Source organism: Anomaloglossus baeobatrachus, chromosome 6 (assembly GCF_048569485.1).
Source record: "Anomaloglossus baeobatrachus isolate aAnoBae1 chromosome 6, aAnoBae1.hap1, whole genome shotgun sequence".
Taxonomy (NCBI): Eukaryota; Metazoa; Chordata; class Amphibia; order Anura; family Aromobatidae; genus Anomaloglossus; species Anomaloglossus baeobatrachus.
The window spans coordinates 120,244,698-120,270,978 of NC_134358.1; the positions used below are offsets into that span (position 1 = coordinate 120,244,698).

The window sequence follows — 26,281 nt, forward strand, 5'->3', positions numbered from 1 at the left end:
CTGTGACGCCGCACGAACCTCCCCCTTAAAAAAGAGGTTGTTCGCCACTCACAGCGATGTCGCTAGGACGGTAAGTATGTGTGACGGGTAACAGCAATATTGTGCGCCATGGGCAGCGATTTGCCCGTGACATACAAACGACAGGGGCGGGTGCTTTCACGAGCAACATTGCTAGCTGCGTGTAAAACTCCCTTTAGCCTTAACTGAGTCCTCGTTTGAGCCCTTAGAGTCCATCTTTCTTAAAAACCACATTGCTGACCGCCTTAACGTCAGCACGTAGAGTCAGTGACATCCATGCCCTGTCCATAGATCCTTCTTTTACTCAGGTTTTCGATGATAGATTATTCCTGAGACCTGATACTGCTTTCCTCCCGAAAGTTGTTTGCGGTTTTCATGAGTCTCAGGAGATTGTGCTCCCGTCTTTCTATGATAGTCCGAGAGATCAGGAGGCGGAAAAATGGCATTGCCTAGATGTTAGACGTTGCCTTATAGAATATCTCTCCATTACTAGCGCTTGGAGAAGAGACCAGTTTCTTTTTGTCCTTTTTCAGGGTAATAGGAAAGGGCTCGAAGCCTCGAAATCCACTTTAGCTAGGTGGATCAGGGAAGCTATTTCAGTCGCCTACTTAGCTAGTGGTAGGGAGGTGCCTGCAGGTCTGAAGGCTCACTCCACAAGAGCAATGGTGTCTTCCTGGGCTGAAAGATCGGAAGTCACGATCGAACAGATCTATAAAGCGGCCATGTGGTCTTCACCTTCCACTTTTTATACTATCGTTTGGACCTCACTTTGGGAGACGGGTTTGGCAAGCGGAGGTCCCTCCCTAAAGTTTTGTTGTCTTTGTAATTATCTCATGGTTCTGTCATGGGTGCTGGAAAAATATGAAATGCTTACCGTTAATGTGTTTTTTCTGAACCCATGACAGCACCCTTTCGTTCCCTCCCTGCACTTTGAGGTGATCTCAGTTCTGGTATGTTCTCTCCACGCGAATTATGTTGATGGTGGAATTTTCTTATGTGCTAATGATGTTCCTTTGCTGGAGGTCCTTTCATGCTCTGTAACCAACTGATGCGGGGAGAAGTGCCGCCTCTTTTTATCCTGTAGGTTTCCTGTCCTTGATGGGCGGATCCCCTCTCTCGTGGTGCTCTCAAGGGTTCAGAAAAAACACATTACTGGTAAGTAATTTTGTATTTCTCTGACGCCTCATTGGGGGACACAGGACCATGACCATGGGTATTATGCTACTTATCCATAGGAGGACACTAAGCCGATGCAAAAGACATTAGCTCCTCCTCTGCAGTATACACCCCCTGGCCGGGCCAGGCAACCTCAGTTTTAGCTTAGTGTCTGTAGGAGGCACATCTTTTCAAGGTTTTGTTATTTTTTGAGGGCGACGGTTTCCCCTAGGGACCGATCTCCCAATACCATCAACGGGCGGGAACGCGGAGTGTCGCCTCCACGTACCCCCTCCTGCGACGCTGGATCCTGGGCTGCCTTTTACTGGATGACTGGTCCCACAGACACCGATTTTCCAGAGCCCAGGGCAGAGGCACACTTCCTCAGCTCCTTTTTTGCAGGCTCTGAGTTGATACATTGCACCTGTGTGGCCGGACACAGCAAGCTGACTCTGCTATTTCCACTGCCTGGACTGAGGCAGTGTTAAGGTGAGAGCCCTCCTGACTGGTTTTTCAGGCAAAGGGAGAAAGACGGTGCAGGGAATCCTGCAGAGACAATACCAGCGGCGGGGGAAGGCTCCCAGGACTACTGAATTTACAGTCTTTTTCTTTATCGTTCCTTATGGGAGACCCAAACCATGGGTGTATAGCTACTGCCTCCGGAGGACACACAAAGTACTACACTCAAACGTGTAGCTCCTCCCTCCGGGCTATATACACCCCCTGGATGACAATCTACCCAGTTCAATGCTTTGTGTTTCAGGAAGATCACACACTTGAATTCTCTGATATTTTTTTTTTTTTATTTTAAAGATTTGGAAGAAAAGCGGGTCCAGTCTGGACTCCCGGCATGTCCCTTCACACCCCACTCTGTCGGGTGCTGTTAAGGTTGACTTTAATAAGGCTGGAGCCTTCACATGCCGAGCTCCTTCGCATCCTCTGTCGAGGCTCTGTTTGAAGTGGGAGCCATCACGGTCCTCTCTGCTTGCAGGAGGCCGGTCTCCATCCGCAGCCCTGTCTGGTCCCTGCTGGAAGGAGCGTTAACCCCCACTCAGGGACATGGCCCTGCGTCTCAAAAGCTAAGTATTGAGACGTTTTTTCAGGGGTCCCGGGTACTTTTATTGGGGGGACAGTATGTGCTTTAGCGTTACTGTTAATTCCGGCCGGTTCTGGGGGTTTCCCCTGAGAACCGCGCCGAAGGTGCCTGCTCGTCGGCCGCATTTTAAAATCTAGGCCCCGGCTTCAGTTTGGGCCTAGTTTCGGTTTTGGCTTCTCTGCATGTTTTGCATACGGCGCCGCCCTCCGCCCGACCAGCAGAGGGGAGGGCACTCCTCTCTGGGGAGATGTTCCCTCCCCTGTATTTCTTCCTGTATCTCTCTGCCCTCCGTGTTTTCCCGCTCTTGGGGCTTATACACGCCCCCCCTCTTCTCCCAGCGCCATTTTTTCAGCGTTCTTGCACTGTAAGACGCTGGCTGCTGCAGCTGCATACTGTTAGAAGGCTGACGCTTCTCAAGAGGAGTGGTGGAATCCGGAGGGCACACAGAGAGCAAGGGCTGGTAAGCCACAACCTCTGGTTGTGGACTTTTATTACACTCTCAGACATTCTACAGGAGTGTATTCTGGCTGCAGAGCTTCCACCTCAGCAGCATGTCTGTTACTAGGAGCAAGGCTGCAAACATGTACGCTATATGCACTGCATGTAAGCTCATTCCCAGAGCCAAGCACATACCCACATTGTGATGCCTGTGCTAACATGTTTGTGTCTCAGCCTGGAGCCGCCTCAGGGGTCCCTCTGGCTGCTCCGGCCCAGGTGGCTGAACCCCCGGCTTGGGTAGCTTCCTTTTCACAAGCTATTTCCCAGTCTTTTGCCGACTCCATGGGGCAGCTGTCCCGGACACTGCTGTCCATGCATCAGCCCCCCTCTCAGGGTGTCTCTGCGGCTCCTAGCTCGGCAGAGCCCTCAGAGCATGTCCTAGGACCCCGTCCCCCTAAACGGAGACGCAGGGAACCTTCTCCTTCCTCGTCCCACGGCTCTGATTCACAGGCCGAGGTGCAGGGCGAGGAAGATTCGTTTACTGTGGGCTCAGACGCTGCCTCTATGTACCCCATTGACTTGTCTGAGGGTGATGCGGATGTTAGTGACTTGATTGCGTCCATTAACTCCGTACTGAACCTCAACCCACCAGAGTCAGAGGAACAACCCTCTCTGGTAGAGGTACACCAGTTTACCTCTCCTAAGAAACCTAGGAGTATGTTTTTTAACCACTCCAGCTTTCAGACCACTGTTAACAAGCCCAGGGCCTGTCCTGACAAACGTTTTCCGAAGCGTAGTTCAGATGACCGTTTTCCTTTTCCACCAGAGGTGGTTAAGGAATGGGCACAGTCCCCAAAGGTAGACCCTCCGGTGTCCAGAATCTCAGCCCGCACAGTCGTAGCTGTGGCTGATGGCACTTCTCTTAAGGATCCCACTGACCGCCAGGTTGACCTTCTGGCCAAGTCTGTATATGAGGCGGCAGGAGCCTCGTTCTCCCCGTCTTTTGCGGCAGTGTGGGCTCTTAAGGCAGTCTCTGCTTCTCTGGCAGAGATTAATTCCCTCTCCAGGGACTCTATTCCTGAGACGGATGCCTTAACTTCTCAAGCTTCGGCTTTTGCATCCTACGCCATGTCTGCCATCCTGGAGGCTTCTCACCGCACTGCGGTGGCCTCCGCTAACTCCCTCGCGATCCGCAGGATCTTGTGGCTTCGAGAGTGGAAAGCAGACGCTTCCTCTAAGAAGTACCTTGCGAGTCTCCCTTTTACTGGGTCCCGGCTGTTTGGGGAACAGCTGGATGACATAATTAAGGAAGCTACTGGCGGGAAGAGTACTTCCCTGCCACAAGCTAAACCCAAGAAACCTGTCCAGGGCAGGAACCAATCGAGGTTTCGTTCCTTTCGTTCCTCTAACTGGTCGTCCTCTAAGCCCTCGACCTCGTCCACTACCGCAGCCAAGGATCGTAAATCCAACTGGCGCGCAAAGCCGCGTCCTCAAAAGACCGGAGGAGCCGCTGCCACTAAGGCAGCCTCCTCGTGACTATCTAGCCGCGCCAGCAACGTCCTTGGTCGGTGGCAGGCTCTCCCACTTTGGCGACGTGTGGTTGCAACACGTCTCCGATCAGTGGGTGCGGGATATCATCTCCCACGGCTACAGGATAGAATTTTCTTCAAGCCCGCCAAACAGATTTTTTCTGTCCACCCCCCCTGCTCCAAAGCCGCCGCCTTCTCTCAGGCCGTGGCATCCCTGCAGGCCAACGGTGTAATTGTTCCGGTTCCCGCCCGGGAACGGTTCAGCGGTTTCTACTCAAACCTCTTTCTAGTCCCCAAAAAGGACGGTTCCTTCCGACCCATCCTGGACCTCAAGCTTCTCAACAAGCATGTTCAGGTGCGGCACTTTCGCATGGAATTTCTGAGATCGGTCATTGCCTCAATGACCCAAGGAGATTTTCTGGCATCCATCGACATCAGAGATGCCTATCTGCATGTGCCTATTGCGGTTTCACACCAGCGTTGGCTACGCTTTGCGATCGGAGAGGAACATTTTCTATTCGTGGCTCTCCCCTTCGGCTTAGCCACGGCCCCTCGAGTATTCACCAAGGTCATGGCAGCAGTGGTTGCGGTCCTGCACCTCCAGGGGTTGACAGTGATTCCTTACCTGGACGACCTTTTAGTCAAGGCCTCATCCAGTGCAGACTGCCAGCGGAGTGTCTCTCTCACTCTCGCCACGCTAGTTCAGTTCGGGTGGCTTGTCAACCTGCCCAAGTCCACTCTGATCCCGACCCAGGTGCTTTTGTACCTAGGGATGCAATTCGAGACTCTGCCGGCACTTGTCAAGTTGCCCTTAGTCAAACAGCAGTCCCTTCGTCTGGCGGTGCGCTCTCTGCTGAGGCACCGCCGTCATTCCATCAGACACCTCATGCAGGTGCTGGGTCAGATGGTGGCGTCCATGGAAGCGGTTCCCTTTGCTCAGTTCCATCTGCGTCCCCTGCAGCTGGACATTCTCCGCTGTTGGGACAAGCGGATCTCTTCCTTGCACAGGCAGGTGGCTCTGTCGTCACAGACCAGGAGCTCCCTTCAGTGGTGGCTTCGGCCTCTCTCTCTGTCCCAGGGCCGCTCCTTCCTGACTCCGTCCTGGGTGATCCTCACCACGGATGCCAGCCTCTCCGGTTGGGGAGCAGTATTTCTCCATCACCGAGCTCAGGGCACTTGGACTCCGTCCGAATCAGCCCTCTCGATCAATGTGCTGGAGATCAGAGCTGTGTTTCTAGCTCTCCTAGCCTTTCACCACCTGTTGGCGGGCAAGCACATTCGAGTTCAGTCGGACAACGCGACAGCTGTTGCCTACATCAATCACCAGGGCGGGACTCACAGCTGTCTGGCGATGTTGGAGGTTCAACGAATCCTCCAGTGGACGGAGGACTCCAAGTCCACCATGTCTGCAGTCCACATCCCAGGCGTGGAAAACTGGGAGGCCGATTATCTCAGCTGTCAAACCGTGGACAGTGGCGAGTGGGCCCTGCACCCGTCAGTGTTCAGATCAATCTGCCGCAAGTGGGGCACTCCGGAAGTGGATCTAATGGCATCCCGGCACAACAACAAGGTTCCGGTTTACGTGGCTCGCTCCCACGATCCTCAAGCCTTCGCAGCAGACGCACTGGTTCAAGATTGGTCTCAGTTCCGTCTGGCCTATGTGTTTCCCCCTCTAGCGCTCTTGCCCAGGGTTCTGCGCAAGATCAGAATGGAGGGCCGTCGAGTCATACTCATTGCTCCGGACTGGCCCAGGCGAGCTTGGTACCCAGACCTGCTCCGTCTGTCCGTAGAGGTGCCGTGGCATCTCCCGGACCGCCCAGACCTTCTCTCTCAAGGTCCGTTCTTCCGCCAGAATTCTGCGGCTCTCAGATTGACGGCGTGGCTCTTGAGTCCTGGATCCTAACGGCTTCAGGCATTCCCTCTGAGGTCATCTCCACCATGACTCAGGCTCGGAAGTCTTCCTCGGCCAAGATTTACCACAGGACTTGGAGGATTTTCCTGTCCTGGTGTCGCTCTTCCGACCATGCCCCTTGGCCGTTCTCCTTGCCGACCATCCTGTCTTTTCTACAGTCCGGTCTACAGCTAGGACTGTCCCTCAATTCCCTCAAGGGACAGGTGTCGGCTCTGTCGGTATTGTTCCAGCGGCGTATCGCCCGACTGGCTCAGGTGCGCACTTTCATGCAGGGCGCATCTCACATCATTCCTCCTTACCGGAGGCCCTTGGATCCCTGGGACCTTAATCTGGTCCTCACGGCCTTACAAAAACCCCCCTTTGAACCGCTCAGGGAGGTTCCCTTGTTTCGACTTTCACAGAAAGTTGTTTTTCTAGTAGCCATAACTTCTCTCAGGAGAGTCTCTGATTTGGCTGCGCTCTCTTCGGAGTCACCTTTTTTGGTGTTTCACCAAGACAAGGTGGTTCTTCGTCCGTCTCCGGACTTTCTCCCTAAGGTGGTGTCTCCTTTCCACCTTAACCAGGACATTTCATTGCCTTCTCTTTGTCCGGCCCCTGTGCATCGCTTTGAAAAGGCGTTGCATACCTTGGATTTGGTGCGGGCGCTCCGAATCTATGTGTCACGCACTGCCGTTTTTAGGCGGTGCACCTCACTTTTTGTGCTAACCACTGGTCAGCGCAAGGGTCTCGCTGCTTCTAAACCGACCCTAGCTCGTTGGATCAGGTCGGCTATAACCGATGCCTACCAGTGTTCTCAGGCGCCTCCCCCGCCAGGGATTAAGGCGCACTCGACCAGAGCTGTCGGTGCCTCCTGGGCTTTCAGGCACCAGGCTACGGCTCAGCAGGTTTGTCAGGCTGCCACGTGGTCCAGTCTGCACACTTTTTCGAAGCACTACCAAGTGCATGCTCATGCTTCGGCAGATGCGAGCTTGGGCAGACGCATTCTTCAGGCGGCTGTCGCCCATTTGTGAAGTTAGGTTTTGCCTACTTCTCAGTTGGTTTATTCCCACCCATGGACTGCTTTGGAACGTTCCATGGTTTGGGTCTCCCATAAGGAACGATAAAGAAAAAGAGAATTTTGTTTACTTACCGTAAATTCTTTTTCTTATAGTTCCGACATGGGAGACCCAGCACCCTCCCTGTTGCCTGTTGGCAGTTTTTTTGTTCCGTGTGTTTCACCGGCTGTTGTTAGTAGTCAGAGTTACGGTTATTCCGAGTTTTACTCTATCTCTACTTATGGGTGGATGTCCTCCTTCAGCTTTTGCACTGAACTGGGTAGATTGTCATCCAGGGGGTGTATATAGCCCGGAGGGAGGAGCTACACGTTTGAGTGTAGTACTTTGTGTGTCCTCCGGAGGCAGTAGCTATACACCCATGGTTTGGGTCTCCCATGTCGGAACTATAAGAAAAAGAATTTACGGTAAGTAAACAAAATTCTCTTTATTCCCACCATAGCTGCGTGCTGACTGGAGGAGGGGGAGTCCCTTGCTGATTGCAGGGAATCCTGCAGAGATAATCTACCGGTGGCGGGGGAGAGTTCCCAGGGCTCATGAACTCGCAGTCTTATTCCCACTAGCTGTGTGCTGGCTGGAGGGAGGGGGAGAAAAACTGTCACAGAAGCTCCCTTCCCGCTGTTTTTTTTTTTTTTACTACCGACAGTAGGGGGGCACACTGACTTCTTCTTGGCGCTCTTTTAGCGCTAAGCCCCGCCCCCCGCGGGCCGCGATAAGCCGCCCCCCCCAGGAAAGCACGCAAAGATCTCCACAGAGCGGGCTTACTCCTTCCTGAGGACGCAGGGCCATCGGCTGATTCTGGTGAGGTACACCGAAGCAAATACAATCCTTGCTTCCCACTGCTTAACTTGTAGCTCTGCAGATCATTGCTCCCCCTCCTGGCATACTCCCATTAGGAACATGCAGAATTCTAAAGGTACTAAGAGTGCTAAGGCTCACATAGTCTATTATTCAGCCTGCACTGCCTGCCACGCTGAACTACCACGTAAACACACCTCTTCTCTCTGTGAGTCCTGTGCCCCTATGGCCTCCCCAAGACCCCCCCCGCCACCACCGCCGCAACCGTCATCCTAGAGCCTAGGGCTCCCAGCCCACCGGAATGGGCACAGTTTCTGTCCCAATCCATGGAAAAACTGTCACAGAACCTGGTGCTGGCTATGCAATGTCGTCCTCCACACCCTTCTGGGCCCCTGGACTGAATGCAGCCTGAGGATACCCCTATGGAGGGTCCTTCTGAGGTAATCCGGGCCCATGCTTCACCGGTTGCAGGGATCAGAAAAAGAGCACACGGCCGGGTGTCTCCAGCACTCTCTCATGGCCCCCATGGCTCTCCCACGGGAGCACACAGGGCAGGCTCTACCACACGCTCCACGGCTTCTGAAGAGCCGGAGGAGGGAGAATGCTGTTTGTACCAGGATGATTCCTTGGTTTCAACCTCCCCAGATGATCAAACTGCAATAGACTCCCTTATAGCAGCAATCAACCAAACTCTGCATGTGGAGGATCCCCCATCCACTACCACTGACCATGCGGTCTCCTTTAAGAGGGCAAGGAAACCCCAAAAGGTTTTCGCTGATCACCCAGAGTTTCAGGATATCCTCACAAAGCAAAGGGAGAAGTCTGACAGGCGCATCAGTAACCGTAAACTCATGGAGTCCCGGTACCCTTTTGCCTCACCTGCCCTTAAGGGCTGGGCCGATCCGCCCTCGGTCGACCCCCCGGTCTCCCGCCTTGCCACAAAGACGCTCCTGTCTTTACCCGATGGTTTCTCCATCAAGGACCCGACAGACAGACAGGTGGAGCACCTCGCCCGCTCTGCCTTTGAGGCTGCGGGTTCCTCCCTCTCGCCCTCCTTTGCCTCTGTGTGGGTCACAAAGGCGATCTCGGTCTGGGCAGAATCCCTTAACACTTCACTTGAGGAATCCCAGTTCCCTCATACCTTCACAGAGGTAACAGCTCAAATTGCCGCTGCGGCGGAGTACCTCATGCAGGCCTCCATTGACGCTGCTACCTGCGCAGCTTTTGCCGCCTCAAATACCATAGCCATCCGTAGAGCTCTCTGGCTCCGACAATGGCGAGCGGACTCTGCCTCCAAGAAGTCTCTCACGGGCCTTCCCTTTTTTCCAGATCGATTGTTTGGCGAACGTCTGGACAAGCTCATTTCTGACGCCACGGAAGGAAAGAGTACCTTCCTTCCCCAGCTGAAGCCCAGGACGACCTTCACCAGACGTCCACAGTCCTCGTTCCGCTCCTTTCTGAACTCATTTGGTTGCTCGACATCCCGCTCTGCCCCCGCCACTAGCCGCGGACTACGCAGGGACCGACCTTCTCAGCTCTCCCCGAAACCCACTTCGTCATGGCAGCCTAGACCGAAACAGTCCAGGATTAGGGAGACTCGTCCACGACGTTTTCCCCCCTCATGACTCCTTCGGCGCCCCGGAAGACACACTCATTGTAGGGGGTCGACTGCGGCTCTTTCAACACATCTGGGCTGCCCCCTCAGACGACAAATGGGTGCGAGACCTTGTGTCTTCCGGTTACCACATATAATTTCGGACCCGACCCCCTAGTCTGTTCTTTCTCTCAAACCCCCCAAAGACTCGAAAACGACGCAAAGTTTTTTTCTCAGCAATCCACTCGCTCCAAACAGCAGGAGTGATAATACCTGTCCCGGACGACGAGAGGTTCAGGGGTTTTTATTTCAACCTCTTTGTGGTCCCCAAAAAGGATGGGTCAGTTCGACCCATCCTGGACCTCAAACACCTAAACAAACATGTGCACGTACGGAGATTCAGAATGGAGTCCCTAAGGTCCATTATTGCATCCATGGTCAAAGAGGAATTCCTCGCCTCCATAGATATCAAGGACGCGTACCTGCACATACCCATCGCCCCAGCTCACCAAAAGTTCCTCCACTTCGCGGTTCAGGACTCCCATTTTCAATTCATAGCCCTACCATTTGGCCTTGCCACCGCACCAAGGGTCTTCACCAAAGTCATGGCGGCCGCCATGAGCGTCCTTCACGCCAGGGGAGTAGTCGTTCTCCCTTACTTGGACGACCTCCTCATCAAGGCCCCCTCCTTCCGCGACTGCTCAACCAGTGTACAGATCACCGTGGACACCCTATCCTGCTTAGGGTGGCTACTGAATCTAGACAAATCATCCCCGGTCCCATCACGATCCATCCCCTTCCTGGGCATGTCCATGGACACCTGTCGGGGCTTGATATATCTCCCTCAGGACAAGGTGATCGCTCTTCGACAAGCAGTACGCTGCCTTCTACGTCCTCCGTCTCGCTCCATTCGATTCAGCATGAAGGTGCTCGGCAGGATGGTGGCGGCTATAGAGGCGGTACCCTTTTCTCAGCTGCACCTCCGCCCACTGCAGCTAGCCCTTCTAGCTGCCTGGGACAAGAGCCCCTTCTCCCTGGACAAACATCTTCACCTGACGCCTTCAGTCAGGTATGTACTCCGCTGGTCGCTTCGGTCCTCATCCCTATCGAAGGGGAGAGCTTTTCTCCCAGTGAACTGGCTGGTCCTGACCACGGACGCCAGCCTCCTAGGCTGGGGTGCAGTGTACCGGCACCACACTGCTCAATGACGTTGAACGCCCCAGGAGTCTTCCCTACCCATAAACATCCTGGAAATCCGCGCGATCTTCCTCGCGCTCAGGGCGTTCTGCCCCCTGCTAGCGGGTCGTCAGATTCGAGTCCAATCGGACAATGCGACAGCTGTAGCCTAAATCAATCGGCAGGGGGGCACCCGTGGCAAAGCGGCTTATCTCGAGGCCCACAAGATCCTCAGCTGGGCCGAATCGACGGGGTCAGTGATATTAGCGGTACACATACCGGGAGTAGAGAACTGGGCAGCAGACTTTCTAAGTCGTCAAGGCCTGGCCGCCGGAGAATGGTCTCTCCACCCAGAAGTGTTCCTACACATCTGCACTCGCTGGGGTACACCAGACGTGGATCTAATGGCCTCAAGGTTGAACGCAAAGGTACCCGCGTTCATAGCCAGGTCACGCGACCCGCAGTTCATCGGCGCGGATGCTCTAGTCTGCTCCTGGCACCACTTCCGCCTGCCTTACATATTTCCACCTCTACCCCTGCTGCCGCGGGTAATCAGGAAGATCAAGGCAGAGGGAGTCCCGGTGATACCGATAGCACCGGACTGGCCCAGACGCGCCTGGTATGCCAAATTAGTACAAATGCTCACAGATGTACCGTGGCGCCTTCCAGACATCCCAGACTTGCTGACCCAAGGGCCCATTTCCCATCAGAACTCCAGAGCCCTGAAGCTGACGGCATGGCCATTGAGACCTGGGTATTAACAAGAGCGGGATTCTTCCCCGCGGTTATCTCCACCATGATCGGCGCCCGAAAACCGGCTTCATACCGCATTTACCACCGTACGTGGAAAATCTTCCTTTCATGGTGCAGGGAAACTAACGTCCAGCCTATGCCTCTGGCCATCCCCAGAATTCTCGACTTTCTGCAGTCTGGCTTGCAAGCAGGGTTGGCTCTCAGCTCCCTTAAAGGGCAGGTCTCAGCGCTCTCAATCTTCTACCGATGCCGCCTGGCTCAAAAACCGCAAGTCAAGACCTTCCTCCAGGGCGTTTTCCATCTAGTTCCCCCGTACAAACGGCCGCTGGACCCATGGGACCTCAATCTCGTTCTGGACGGTCTCCAGAGGTCCCCCTTTGAACCTCTCAAGGAATCCTCCCTTGCTCTTCTGTCCTGGAAGGTAACATTCCTGGTGGCAATTACGTCCATCAGACGGGTTTCGGAGCTGGCAGCACTCTCTTGCCACAAGCCTTTTCTGATCTTTCACCAGGACAAGGTGGTTCTGCGCCCCCTTCCGGATTTTCTTCCAAAGGTTCCTACCCCGTTTCATTTCAACGAGGACATTGTTCTGCCTTCCTTCTCTCCACACCCAGTTCATAGAGTGGAAAGGTCTCTGCATTCGTTAGACCTCGTCAGAGCTCTCAGATATTACATATCCAGGACAGCCCCCTTTAGGAAAACGGACTCTTTGTTCGTCATTCCTGAAGGGCTTAAGAAGGGACAGGCAGCTTCAAAGGCAACTCTGGCTCGCTGGATTCGCTCTGCGATCCAGGAAGTCTACCGCTTGCAACTCAAGCCCATTCCTAGTGGGCTGCGGGCTCATTCCACGCGAGCATTTGGCGCTTCGTGGGCCATTCGGCATCAGGCTTCAGTGGAACAGGTGTGTAAGGCTGCGACCTGGTCTAGCCTACATACTTTTTCAAAGCATTACAGAGTCCATACCCAGGTTTCAGCTGAGGCAAATCTGGGTAGGAAAATTCTGCATGCGGCAGTAGAGCACCTCTCTCAGTAGGCGCTCCAGACTGTCTGGGACTGGTTCCTCGTCCTTGGGTTGTGTTATCTTTCTTTTATTTTTCCCACCCATGGACTGCTTTAGGACGTCCCATGGTCCTGTGTCCCCCAATGAGGCGTCAGAGAAAAACGGATTTTTGTGTACTCACCGTAAAATCGTTTTCTCTTAGCCATCATTGGGGGACACAGCACCCACCCTGTTGGGCCTTGGTTCTCTCAGTACCTTATTTGGTTATGACTCTTTTTTTCTCATGTTCCTCCATTGAGATAAGTTCTTACTATTTTTTTTCTCCTACTGCTTGTGTACTAAAACTGAGGTTGCGTGGCCCAGCCAGGGGGTGTATACTGCAGAGGAGGAGCTAATGTCTTTTGCATCTGCTTAGTGTCCTCCTATGGATAGGCAGCATAACACCCATGGTCATGGTCCTGTGTCCCCCAATGATGGCTAAGAGAAAACGATTTTACGGTGAGTACACAAAAATCCGTTTTTTTTTATGTTTTATTTAACTAAATTTTGTAATTTTGGTTAAAATATTACTTTTAGGACCTATTGGATTATCTGTAGGAGATACATTGAGAGATTAACTATTACGCAGCTGGGAGCCTTGAACCCTATGGAATCGTTGATTCACACATGGAGAGGGTTGTAAAGAAGGCAGATGCTCCTTTTGGAATAGCTGACCTACTACTGGGTACATTGCATTTGTGCAAACACCTGATAGAGTAAAATCTATGATATGCACCATAATGATTTATTCCCAAACATAGAGAAAAGTCCAGCAATGCAGAGATAATCGTATAAGACTTATCTTTTATTCCATCATACTTAAAATAAGGTATAAAAAAAAAACCCAGAAGGGCATGAATTGGCCTATATGTTTTGGCAGATTACTGTCTCATTTATTATATTATTCTGTACTAGCTGTAAATCCGCATTGCAGGATCATACAGCAATTACTTTCCACATTTTAAAGGGAACATGATAGGTCCCTTATGCCCTCCAAACCAGCAGCATTCAAGGCTGTATACCCAAATTCTCTGCCTATCCAGCCCTGTATAATGCTATTCACTAATATGACTGTTGAAAAAAACCTACTTATAAACCCTGCTTTCCCTATGGTAATTAGTTTTGTGACTAGTCGCTGAGGCAGTAGTTCCCCTAACTTGTCGGGCCATTTGCCATGTTAACGCGCCCCTGTGGGTGTGATAACATGATTCCCACAAGCTGGAATTACCGCCAGCTCCTGGAAATCTCGCGTATGTGCGCTGCTCATTTTGGCCACGTTAGTGTGCCTTTGAAGCAGGGTGTATACTTCCTGGCTTCATTAGGCGCACTGTACATGACCGGAAGTTCAGAGTACATGTATGTGAGCCGTCTTCTGAACTTTTGATCTGACGTAGCCGAAATCAACTGCGCACATGTGCGAGATTTCCATGAGCTGGCAGTAATACCAGCTAGTGGAAATCATGTTATCAGGCCCACACCTCTGTGTGAATGAAGTGGTAGTGAGCATGTGCGACCACCACTCCACTTCCTGTGCTGCTAGTCGCACATGCTCACAACTACTCCATTCATACTGAGGACTTTTATACCTATATGCTCGGGCTAAGTGGTGGTATCAGCAGCAAAGCCACCAACAGTCATGCAACATGTATTCTCTGGGTGTGTGCTATATGTTCTCTGTGGGACAAGCCCTTTAATATTTCCCCAAAGCCTACTATGTAGCAGTACTGTGTACTTGTGTGTTGGACAGCATAGGAATGTGATAACGGTCCTTCGTTCAGGGTTCAAGTGTTTGCGGAGTCTTTTATGAGCGTCTCAGAGTTGGGAATATTTGAGATGAGGATTTGGGGAGCACAGGGTAACTTAGGTAAGGGACTTGCTCTTCGGTGACATCGTTAGTTGTGAAATGAAACATTGTGTTGGCCTCTCTGACACTAGCTCGTAGTTTAGTACTGCGTTTTTTTCTCTCTGTAGTTTGGGTTTCTGCTGTTGAAACGTCCTCTAAGTGGATTTATCATCGTTATGACCTTAATGTATTCAACCTCTGCCCAGTATTGATTATTGGAAGACCATAATCAGAAAGATGAATTCATTTCCCCCTCGTCTTCGCCAGAGACAAGAAGAACATTATAGATTTATCTTCTCCACAGAGATTATGACAATCAGTCACACGGGTGACAAATTACTGTCTGAAGTCCCAGTTTCAGATCTGAGCTAAACATTTCCGATAAGAATGATGTTCCATTGTTCAGATGCAAGTTCATAAATGGCTAGTGTTAATAATGAGAAGGCTACGGCCAGTGCTGCGTCCCTCGTGTCTGACCCCTGATTTCTCGGTAACGTCTAAGTGATGGTGTGACATGATCATTTATCAAGTAGAAGCTGCATAAAAAGGAGCTGCTCCCTCTAGTAATAGTTACTGAAAGGCTGGAAAGTGAGAGCGCTTTATTAGAGACAGGAAGGCAATAAACAAGCAGAGCGTATCCAAAGAAGTAATCATATTTCACCGCAGGATTAGACTATTCTTACATAAACATACACTGGGACCAGCGTGTTCTGGGTCATTTATCAAGTGAGTAGCAGTTAGCAAAAAAAATGCTCTGGAGTACCAATATATTTATCACAGGCCGGTGCTACAAATTGTGCGTTTCTTTGTAATGTATCACTTTCTGCCTTCCCTGATGAACATTATTAATCTAAACCCCACAAAAATAAACACTAATGCCCGAAGATTTTTTTTCTATATGTGTTATGAAAATTGGAGTGAGGTCCGGGAACAGTGACACAGAGTTCACAACATAGTTTTCTGTATGGATCATTTCAATGAGTTATTTTCTACAATTTAGAAAGTTCATTTCTGGAAAATCCACTGTTGTTAAATTGGGAGTTTCAGTATATAATGTTGAGATGTCACTTGTTTTCATGCTGCCCCGGTGTTCTCACAAGTACAGTCCTAATCGCTGGCAGGCAAATTTAGATTAGATTTTTATGACTTGGTTACTTTTTAGCACTGGCCTTGGATGACTTGTATCACCATCCTCAAGTGGTCATGTGGCGCCCTGGCCTAGCCAGGTCGTCACAAATAACACCCAAACACCCCCCACCCCCATTAGACAGGGACATCAGCCAAACACATAATCCTTGTTGCCTCCCTCCAGTGTCTGATGTCCACACCAGGTGGGGCGGAGCTAACGGTTGGCCCCACCCACCGAGGAGTTCACAGGCCTGGAGGCGGGAAAAGTGACAGAACAGTGTAGGAGTATGAAGAGTGAGGAGTAAGCACTTGAGTGTCTGGGTTTGTGGCCCAGGCACTGACAGCAAGGTTGGCAGACGGTGGTGGCCGTCTGCAGGAGTGGTGGAGCAACGCGAAACCGTAGGACCGGGGACGGGCGACGGCCCGCCGGTACCAACCGGGGAGCGAAGTGAAGCCAGCACACAGAGGCAGGGCCATCGGACCCCAACCAGGCTTGGAGCCGCCGACAATAGTCAGATCCGAATGTGACTGGAACCCCAGGGGTTTCACAACAGCAAAAGTCCCGATTGAAGGCAACAGCCCACACCGAGAGGGTATACAGCTACCGCCTAAGGCTAGAGACCCAAGGGCCAGCGTCTGCGGGCAAACGGGCTCCTCCGGTACCCATACACCGGGGAGCGGACTACCGCTGGGAATCCATAGTAGTCAGAAAGAGAACATCAAGGTGCAGGGAAAGACAGCCGCCATCACCTGTCCGGGGAGAAGCACTGCAGCCGGCTGCGGGACCCGTCCATCCAGCTGTTTGGTTTACCGAAGACTTTGTACCTTTCTTGCTGAGTGAGTACACCCGTGCCATCCGGCACCGCGCCGCGCTGTCCCTGCAACCCTGCACCTCACGACCCTGCCTCCCCGTCACAACATCACCGGGCCCCGGGACCACCGACCCCTACCCACGGAGGGGGAAAACAACATCCCAGCTGCTCCTTACCATCGCTCCCGGGATCCCCGTCATCAGCAGCGGTGGTGCCTATCTTCACCACGACCCGTGGGTGGCGTCACGGACTAAATCCCCCAAACCAACTACCCCTTTCACTCACGGGCGAGGAGCGCCACTCGAGTCCCCGGATCCGGCCCACCGCTCGAGCCACCGAGCAGCAGCAGCAGCCGCAGCAGCGCCGGACCCGAGCGTTAGCGAGAGCGCAGCAGCGACGGCGTCCTCCCCGCCCGCGACAGTCACTATACAGCTGCTTGGTATTGCCATGTCAGACAAGCATATGGCAGCCACCAAGACAGATACAGTGACGACACTGATACCAAACATCAGAAAGAGACAGAAATATGTTGTGGATGAGGACTCATTAAGGCTTCTTTTACATCAGCGTTTTGTTGATGAACGTCAAAAAAAACGCAAAGCGCAGATGACTGGATCCTGGTGATTCATTGTTGAACGCATGCAAACACAAGTGTTATTTTACAGGACCCTTTCACTTGCAGCTTATGGGCAGGCTTTGGAGTCATGTTACCAGGAGTCAGTGGAACTCAACCTGACAGCCAAGAGAGAGAGAGAGAGAGATGGAGATATATACTAGAAGGTGGCCTGATTCTAACGCATCGGGTATTCTAGAATTTACGTGTTGTGTAGTTAATGTATGATTTTTGTTATATATATATTTATGTATAGATGTTCTTGTGTGTAGTTGCCAGGGTTTGTGTAGGGCGCTGTAAGTGTTCTGGGTGTTGTCTGGGTGTGGGGGGGGGGGGTGTGAGAGCGGTGTTGTTTGTGTGTTGCGTTGTGTGTTGCATTGTTTGTGGAGCGCTGTGTGTCTGCAGCGTTGTGTGTGTGGTGCTGTGTGTGTTGCGCGGTTTGTGTGGGTGTGTGTGTGTGGGGTGCGTGTGTGTGTTTTGGGGGGAGGTATGTTTTGTGCAATGTGTGTGTTGCGCGGTATGTGCATATATTTGTGTGTGCCGCGGTGTTTGTGTGTTGTGTGTGTGTGCAGCATTGTCTGTGTGTGTGTGGGTGTCTATGTAGGGCGGTGTTTGTGGTTCCCATTGTGTGTGTGGTGTGTTGTGCGGTGCTTGTGTGGCGGTGTGTGTGTTTTGGGGGGAGGTGTGCACCCCCCATCGTGGTCCACCCCCCATGCTGCACCCCTCATCGTGCTCCATCCCCCATGCTGCGCACGCCCCATCGTGCTCCATCCCCCATGCTGCGCACGCCCCATCGTGCTCCATCCCCCATGCTGCGCACCCCCATCGTGCTCCATCCCCCATGCTGCGCACCCCCCCATCGTCTTTCATCCCCCCATTCTGGGCACCCCCCATCGTGGTCCACCCCCCATGCTGTACCCCCCATCGTGGTCCACCCCCCATGCTGCACCCCCCATCGTGCTCCATCCCCCATGCTGCACTCCCCATCGTGCTCCATCCCCCATGCTGCGCACCCCCCATCGTGCTCCATCCCCCATGCTGTGCACCCCCCATCGTGCTTCATCCCCCATGCTGTGCACCCCCCATCGTGCTCCATCCCCCATGCTGCGCACCTCCCATCGTGCTCCATCCCCCATGCTGCGCACCCCCCATCGTGCTCCATCCCCCATGCTGCGCACCCCCCATCGTGGTCCACCCCCCATGCTGCACCCCCCATCGTGGTCCATCCCCCATGCTGCAATCCCCATCGTGCTCCATCCCCCATGCTGCACTCCCCATCGTGCTCCATCCCCCATGCTGCGAACCCCTCAGAGAGGAGTATAATAGGAGGATTATAATAGGAGGAGTATAATGGGAGTAGTAGTCCTGGGGGGGAGGTGTACAGGTGCCCAACGTGTGCGGGGGGCGTGGCCTAGCGGGCATCGCGTGCGGGGGACGTGGCCTAGCGGGCATCGCGTGTGGGGGGCGTGGCCTTGCGGGCATCATGTGCGGAGGGTGGGCCTGGCCAAACGGTTAATCCATGTGGGGGGCGGGGCCAGGCCGAGCCGAGCGGCCAATCCGTGTGGAGGGGCGGGGCCAGGCCGAGCCCAGCGGCCAATCCGACGGTTGTCACTGTAACGACACAATTTTGGAGCAAGACAGACAGACAGACAGAATAGCGCAATTATATATATATATATATATATATATGAATATGATTGGGAGTCAGCTGACTCCTGATCTCACAGCCTGCACACGCTGCGATGGATACAGGTTAACAGCAGTCACTGGCTGCTGCCAATCACATGTGACCGTGTGCGGGCTGTGTGGTCTGGTGTTCAGCTGAGTTCAGATCAGCTGAGGACTCCAGTGTCGGCCGATTACTTGTTCTGTGTCCCGCTGCATCCATCGCAGTGTGTGAGGTCAGCTGAGTTCTGCCGGCAGTGGGGTCAGCTGAGTTCTGCCGGCAGTGGGGTCAGCTGATCTGAACTCAGCCAGCAGAACAAGTAATCAGATCAGCTGACTCCAGTGTCGGCCGATTACTTGTTCTGTGTCCCGCTGCATCCATCGCAGTGTGTGAGGTCATCTGAGTTCTGCCGGCAGTGGGGTCAGCTGAGTTCTGCCGGCAGTGGGGTCAGCTGATCTGAACTCAGCCAGCAGAACAAGTAATCAGATCAGCTGACTTCAGTGTCGCTGATTACTTGTTCTGTGTTCCCCTGCATCAATCGCAGCGTGTGCGGGCTTTCATAGAAGCACCAGCTTCTGGCGCTGTATCCAACAGTTCCGGTGGCCCTGGTGCTCAGTGGCACGCTGGGTAATAAGGGGTTAATACCAGCTTTGTTTTACCAGCTGATATAAAGCCCGAGATTCTTAATGTCAGGCCAAGTTTGACCCAGCCATTAAGAATCTCCAATAAAGGGTTAAAAAGAAGACATCACACAGAGAAAAAATATTTTATTAGAAATAAATACACAGACTCACTTAGAAAATCCATCTTTATTACTCCCTCTCACCCCTCCACGATCCTGGTCTACAAGTATCGTTTTTGAAAAAAGATAAAATACTGCATCTCACCGGATCCAGTGTATGACGCACGCAACTGCAATTGAACGCATATTGCCGCGATTCCATTGCAAATGCATTGTAATGACAACGCATTTGTAATGCAGCCTAAGATGTCAGGGTTTCACTTTGTGATATATCCGTGTGTCTTACTTGAAAAATATGTTCCCATTATAATCAATGGGGCTGTTTACTTGTCCATTTTTTTTTACGGGCTGAGTGATAACAAAAACAAAACAAAAAGAGAAGAAATGAAGACAGGTCTGTTTTTGTTCCAATTTGTGGCTAAAAATGGAAAAATTCACATTTGATCTATGTGTTGTCCATCTTTAACTGTTTAATAAGTGAAAGCTTTTAAATTTTTTATTTTTACAGAGAAAAGCAGATGCCACATGAATAATTTGAGAAAAAAAATGTTGGAAAATTGGATATAAGGGCGCAGTCAGATGGCTGTGTAAATCAGAGCCAGTTTGGAATACGGTGTACAGACTGGCCAGCGGTCCAGCAGTTTTCCCTACTTAAAGGGAACCTGTCACTAGATTTTTCCCTATGTAACTAAAAATACCACCTTCTGCAGCTCCTGGTCTGCATTCTATGAAGGTGCACCTTGTTGCTGGCCCCCTATTCAGACCTCCAAAACAACTTTATAAAATATTACTTTTTCGAATGTAAATTATTTCGGTGGGCCTTATGGGCGGGCTCTATTTCTCCTTTGTTCCACCCTCCTGCCGCTGTACGCCGTCCCGTCTTGATTTGCATTGATGACGATGGCCCCGTTATCCTCCACTCTGATGCCGAAGTCTCGCGCATGCGCAGTTATCATAGGCCACTATCGCGGGCCTTAGCATAAACTATCCCTCGCGTGCGCCGGGGATGTATTTTCGCAGGGAGGAGATTATGGGCAGGTACTAGCATGACGCTGGTGAGGTCATGAATAGCGCTGCCCATAATCTCCTCCCTGACTGTACAGGGAGGTGACTGTCTTCCTTCGCTGTAGGGGTACGCTCACACTAGCATATAAAGCATCAGTTCAGAAAAGTAGGATGGTTTTTTCACATTTGTTATCTGTGTGCTGTCCATATCCAATCTGTTTTTTTTTCTCAGCAGCCAGGACTATTTACAGTATCCTGTGCTACAGAATGGCGATGAGGACATTATAAGAGAAATGTTCTGTGCTGTGAATGACATTCTGTTACATGGCAAAGTGCGCAGTTTTCACACCTCACGACACTTCAGCACCTGTAAAAGAAAGACTGTTATCAGTTCAGACTTGCAAATTGCCACATAACCTATTGAGATTTATCTATTCACACATGTGCAGTTTCAGCGTCCTGCGGTAAATAGAAATGGGTCAGGGGATCTCTTTAATGAACGCCCGCCGTACATTGTGGTAGTAGCACCGTCTGTTTATACTTCTCTCATACTTCTGTCTATAGGATGTGGAATTAGTTCTGAAGAAATGGCCTCGGCTGTGGAGGATGGATCTCACTGGAAATCCAGTATGCCAAAAGCCAAAATATAGAGATAAAGTTATCGTTATCGCAAAGGCACTAGGTAAATGTAGATTGTGTTCACTAGAAAGCTTAAAAGAGAACCTCTCATCAGGCTCATGCTTGTTAAAATAAAGGTTTGGGCATTATGGCACTGTTATACTGATTGAATAGGTACTTTCAGTGTACAAATTCACTGCTTGGTTGTTGTTTAATTTAAATTAGAAGTTTGGGTTTCCTAAGCTCTTTGTGCATCGGGGTGGGACTGTGGGTGTGTTTTTTGGCTCTGTCCCAGCCCCACCTGTGTCTCTGGTGTCCCTATCTTCTTATTGTTTTATATTTCGCTCTAGCACTAGCACACTTTTGATCTCCCGGGGAGCTTTAGGAAAGCAACGCCGGTGGAGGCGCATGCACAGACTGATATCTTGGCTCACTAAGTCGCGTTCTCAATCTGTGCATGCGCTGCCACCGACGCCATTTTCCTAGAATGCACCAAGAGGTATAGCCGCTCACATGGCAGCGCGAAGTTTAAAATCAGAAGATACATACACCAGAGGCATCGGAGTGCCGAAGACCATACCCACATTGCGGCTCCACAGTCCTGCCCCGATGCTCAAAGACCTTAGGAAACCCAAACTTCTCATATAAATTAAACAACCAGGCTACACATTTGTACACTCAAAGTACCTATTCAATCAGTATAACAGCGCCATAATGCACAAACTTATATTTTAACAAGCAAGGTCCTGATGGCAGGTTCTCTTTAAATAAACGATAGACCATAAATGTTTACAATAATATTAATATCCCTTGATTAAATTTATTTTTTTTATACCATCAATGACCAGACAATTCTTTAGGGTGCTTTACACGCTGCAACATCGCTAGCAATTGCTAGCGATGTCGAGCGCGATAGCACCCTCCCCCGTCGTTCGTGTGACATTTGGTGCTAGCTGCCGTAGCGAACATTATCGCTATGGCAGCGTCACACGCACATACCTTGTCAGCGACGTCGCTGTGACCGCCGAAAAATCCCTCCCTCAAGGGAGAGGTGCATTCGGCGTCATAGCGAGGTCACTGCGGCGTCACTAAGCGGCCGGCCAATAGAAGCGGAGCGGCGGAGATGAGCGGGACGTAACATCCTGCCCACCTCTTTCCTTCCGCATTGTCGGTGGACGCAGGTAAGGAGATGTTCGTCGTTCCTGCGGTGTCACACATAGAGATGTGTGGTGCCGCAGGAACAACGAACAACATCATACCTGTGGCAGCAGCGATATTAAGGAAAGGAGCGACGTGTCAACGATCACCGTTTTTTAACGATTTTGTGATCGTTGATCGCCGCTCCTTGGTGTCACACGCTGCGATGTCGCTACCGGCGCCGGATGTGCATCACTAACGACGTGACCCGACGATGTATCGGTAGCGATGTCGCAGCGTGTAAAGCACCCTTTTGTTTTTGTGCTTTTTGTTTTTTCCTCCCCTTCTTCAGAGCCATAACTTTTTTCCCTATTTTTTTCCATTGGCACAGCTGTAGGAGGACTTGTGTTTTTCAGGAAAAGTTGTACTTTTTGAATTATACCATTCATTTTGTTTTATAATATATTAAAAAAAAAAACGGAAAAAATAATTCCAAGTGTGGTGAAACCGCAATTTTGCCATTGCTTTGTGGGTTTTGGGTTTTTTTTACCTATGAGTACACTTATGGCGACATTTAGATTGTAAAGTGTTTTTCAGATTTTGGTAGTTATTATAAAATTCAGAATAGAAAAAGAAAAAAAAGTTGATTTGTGTTGCTATTTTCTGAGACCCACAACTTTTTTTATTTTTGTGTTGATGGAGCTGTGTGAAGACTTTTTTTTTGCGCTATGACATTTTTGTTGATTCCATTTGAGTATTGTGTTGATCACTTTTTATTCAATTTCCGGGAAATGTGTGATTACCAGAAAACGGCAATTCTGTTTTTTCATTTTTTACCATATAATTTATATTTTGCCAGATTTACAGACACAGTCGTTCCAAATATGTTTGTTTTTTTTTTATTTATTTTTTAACTGGGAAAAGGATGATGATTTAAATTTTTATATATATATTTTTACATATATTTGTTAAAATGTTTTGTTTTACCTTTTATTTTTTAATCCCTTAACAGACTTTCTATATACTGCAATTCAACAGTATTGCAATATGTAGATAGAACTATGTTCTCCTATGAAGCCTACCACCACTTGCAATGCTTTATAGGAGGCCTAAGATGGCAGTAACAGAGGCCCATCAGCATCCAGTGATCGCATCGTAGCGACCTTGAGATACCCTTTATTGAAGTCCAGAATGTTGTATAGGTGTTAAATTATAACCAGGGAATCCCTTAGATTTTGCTCCTAAGTTTAGACTTAAGTGACATCCATTACAACCCAGTAGGCTCACATTCAGAAAACCAATGATAGAGTATCTAAGGAAGTCCTGTCTATCATCAAGTGCCTATTGTCCTCTGCAGCTGCCTACCAGGTTAGTGCAATATGGTCAACACATATTGCTCATCACCAGGATTTATACAAGACAGAAATCCACAAAATGTCTAAGGGGCTAATTAATCAAGTCCTTCGTTGTTCATGCCGGTCTTGATAAGGTGGTTGGGCTGGAATCAGACGCTCCTGATTCATGTCTGATGAGTGGAGTGCTCCTCTGGGCATTACCCCACAAATATCACTCCAGTCAGGTAGTGCAGGGAACACTACAAATCACCATGAGTTAGACGAGCTGTGACATATTGCCCCCATGCCGCCAAAGCTACACCCATTTAGGGTATCTGAGAGAAAGTAGCATGAAAACGCCAAAAGTCACAAAATGTAGCGCAACTCCAAATAGCGCATATATTTTGTGAATTTCCAAAATGTTTATACTTGAATTTTGGAGCGAAAGCTTTGATGAAACAGGCCCCTACGTGTGCAAGGCAAATACAATAGGGTGGAGGAACCTCTGATTGAGCCTCTTACACATTTGCATTTAGACTTTTTTATTCTCTCGGTTTGAAATTCTTTACTCTTGATCATGTATATGTCTGCTGATGAATATGTATGACTGCGAAGTTACATCATACGCTATACCTCTTTACAACAGAAATACTGGATGGAAGAGAAATCAAGGAAATGGCCCGGCAGTTCTTACTGAACTGGAAAGCTTCAAAAGATGCCAGAAAGAAAAGCAGAGAAGACGAGATGGCTGGTCGATTGGTGTTTCAGCAGCTGTGTAATGATATACCTCCTCTCTCATAAATGACTTGCGCTGCTATTTGCCTGTTTCTGTCTCACATCCATACTTTACACTGCAGCTGTAAACTACTGCACTGGAGAGGCAGCTAACGTCTGTATATAAATCAATGAGCTGGAGGGAGTTGGCAGGGATGTTAAGAGATAACCTCTCTCCTGGAATGTAGCTTCTATTCACTTTTGCACTCTTGCACAGGTTGTGGGCAGGCACTAATGACTAAGGCTGCTTTCACACTACGTTTTTTTAACATGCGTCATTAACGTTTTTTTGCTGTAAAAGCGGATCCTGCTTGTATGTGTTATTTTGCAGGATCCTGTCACTTTACGTTTTATGGGCGGGCACTGGAGTCATATGATCGGGAGTCAGTGGAACTGAACGTGATAGACTGGGAGCCGGCATCTGACAGCTGCGGAGGCTCGTAACCAAGGCAAACAAAGGGTAATTTGCTTGGATACCCGATATTTACCTTGGTTACGAGCGTCTGCAGCTGCTAGGAGCCGGGCTCCCTGCACACGTAACCAAGGTAAACATCGGGTAACTAAGAGAAGCGCTTTGCTTGGTTACCCGATATTTATCTTGGTTACGAGTGTCAGCAGCTCTCAGGCGGAGGAGAGAGAGGGAGGTGGAGAGAGAGGGAGGGGGAGAGAGAGACTGACACCCAAGGCTGGTTTCTGGGCATGCTCAGTAGAGCAAGCAGGATCCTGTCTATCAGCATGCCAGCGTTCACATACGTTTACATGCAGTATAGTCAGGATTCAGCAATTTGCAGTATTTGGACGCAGCTCAAAAACGCTACAAGTAGCGTTTTTGAAAAATGGTAAAAAACTGCAAGTTGCTGGATCCTCACTATAACGCACGCAAACGCAGGTGAACGCATGTTGACACGAGTCCATTGCGAATGCATTGAAATGAAAACGCATTTGCATTGGATCCGTTTTTGCGTTAAAAAAACGTTCAGGACGCATGTTAAAAAAAACGTAGTGTGAAAGCAGCCTTAGCTCCATGGAAGCCAGCTGTACACTATGAAAGTTTAAAGATCTCATTGCAAGAGAATGACAGCAGATAGAAAAAGCAAGTAAATTACAAACTTGCTTATTTTCCAATTTAAGATTTTATTAATTTTCCAGGAAATACAAAATTAGAACATACATCCATACTATTGCAAATGAAACAGATCAGAAGTTAATGCTAAACCAAGCCTTCGCCGGCTTCGCAACATTCTATGGATGGTATAAATGGAACAGATAATCACTTAAAAAAAAAACAAAACAATAAAACGATAAATCAAGGAGAAGATATTCAAACAAGAGGAAGTCACAGAGTCTAGAGAAATAGGGGTAGTGCAGAGAAGGGAGAGAATAGAAAGCAGAGTGAGGCGACCGGGACTGATGCAATGTCCGTTGAGCTGAAAATTTGTCAAAAGTGCGGTGTGAACTATCTGGAAAAGAAAAGGCCAGAGTGCCCCCCGTCCGGAGGTTAAAGTAGTTCAAGAAGTGTTTTACTAGACAAGAAGGAGTCCCATTGGAACCACTTGGAGGCCGTTTCCACCGTCTGCCCTCGAGATTGGGCCATCACCATTTCCATGCGGTGAATAACATTTACCTCTGTTATCCACTCATCTACCGTCGGGGGGTTAGGATCTTTCCACCGCCGAGGAATCACGGTCTTGGCGGCCTGGAGAAGGTGGCCTAGGATCGATTTCCTAAAAACCTTTTCTGATACGTCAAAGATATACAGTAAAACTGCCTCCGGGCGACTGGGGACCACAATTCCTGTGGCCCCCCGTATGGCTGCCAGTACCTTGCTCCAAAAGACTGACAGGCTCGGGCAGTGCCACCAGATGTGGGACATGGTGCCTCCCGAGGCTCCACATCGCCAGCAAGAGTCAGGTATTTCGGGGCACCACGCGTGTAGAGACGCCGGAACCCTGTACCACCTGGAAAGTATTTTATAGCTAGTTTCCTGCATCCTAGTGGCAATCACGGACCTGTGGGTCAGGCGATAACAACGTTCCCATTGGCTCCCGG

The 26,281-nt window shown here is 50.3% G+C and overlaps 1 protein-coding gene across 3 annotated transcripts in view; it reads left to right on the top strand.

Annotated features, from left to right (window-relative positions):
* Window positions 1-26,281, top strand: part of PPP1R42 (protein phosphatase 1 regulatory subunit 42) — an 85,632-nt gene that overhangs the window by 24,554 nt on the left and 34,797 nt on the right. For all 3 annotated transcript variants that reach the window (XM_075316322.1, XM_075316324.1, XM_075316323.1), the window contains exons 6-7: window positions 20,934-21,051; window positions 24,105-24,233. In XM_075316322.1, coding sequence (XP_075172437.1) covers window positions 20,934-21,051; window positions 24,105-24,233 — 247 coding nt within the window. The remainder of the gene's footprint in view (window positions 1-20,933; window positions 21,052-24,104; window positions 24,234-26,281) is intronic.